The sequence below is a fragment of the Nestor notabilis genome, unplaced genomic scaffold, assembly GCF_000696875.1.
Source record: "Nestor notabilis isolate BGI_N333 unplaced genomic scaffold, ASM69687v1 scaffold20849, whole genome shotgun sequence".
Classification (NCBI taxonomy): Eukaryota; Metazoa; Chordata; class Aves; order Psittaciformes; family Psittacidae; genus Nestor; species Nestor notabilis.
Window position 1 is genome coordinate 3,623 of NW_009944360.1, and position 356 is coordinate 3,978.

General features: G+C 62.9%; 1 protein-coding gene across 1 annotated transcript in view; it reads right to left on the reverse strand.

Annotated features, from left to right (window-relative positions):
• Window positions 1-356, reverse strand: part of UBE2Q1 (ubiquitin-conjugating enzyme E2Q family member 1) — a gene marked incomplete at its 5' end in the record, with an annotated part of 6,921 nt that overhangs the window by 2,985 nt on the left and 3,580 nt on the right. The window contains one exon of the mRNA XM_010022396.1: window positions 86-170. Within this exon, the coding sequence (XP_010020698.1) occupies window positions 86-170 (85 nt within the window). The remainder of the gene's footprint in view (window positions 1-85; window positions 171-356) is intronic.

Consider the following 356-nt stretch of genomic DNA (forward strand, 5'->3'; position numbering starts at 1 on the left):
CCACTGCAGCAGCTCTGAGGCCCGCTGGGTGCCCTGGGGAAGGAGGAGGGAGCAGCCCCAGCCCGGAGGCCCCCTCGGCACTTACCGCCCTTGAAACTTGGTGATCGGTAAATATCCCTGAGCTCCTTCATCAGCCGGTCGGTGGCCTGCACAGACCCAGACACTGCACCCTGTGGGGAGGGAAGCTGCACTGTTACACTGCACCCACCACGGCTCTTGCTCTATGAGGCCAACACCAGAGCTGGAACTTCGGTCCAGCCTCAAAACCAGACCTCCCCGTGTCCCCACATCTTTCCCTTTCCCCCTACAGCAACTCCTCTTTGCCCCCCAGATGCCACCCCAGGCCCCAGAGCTGC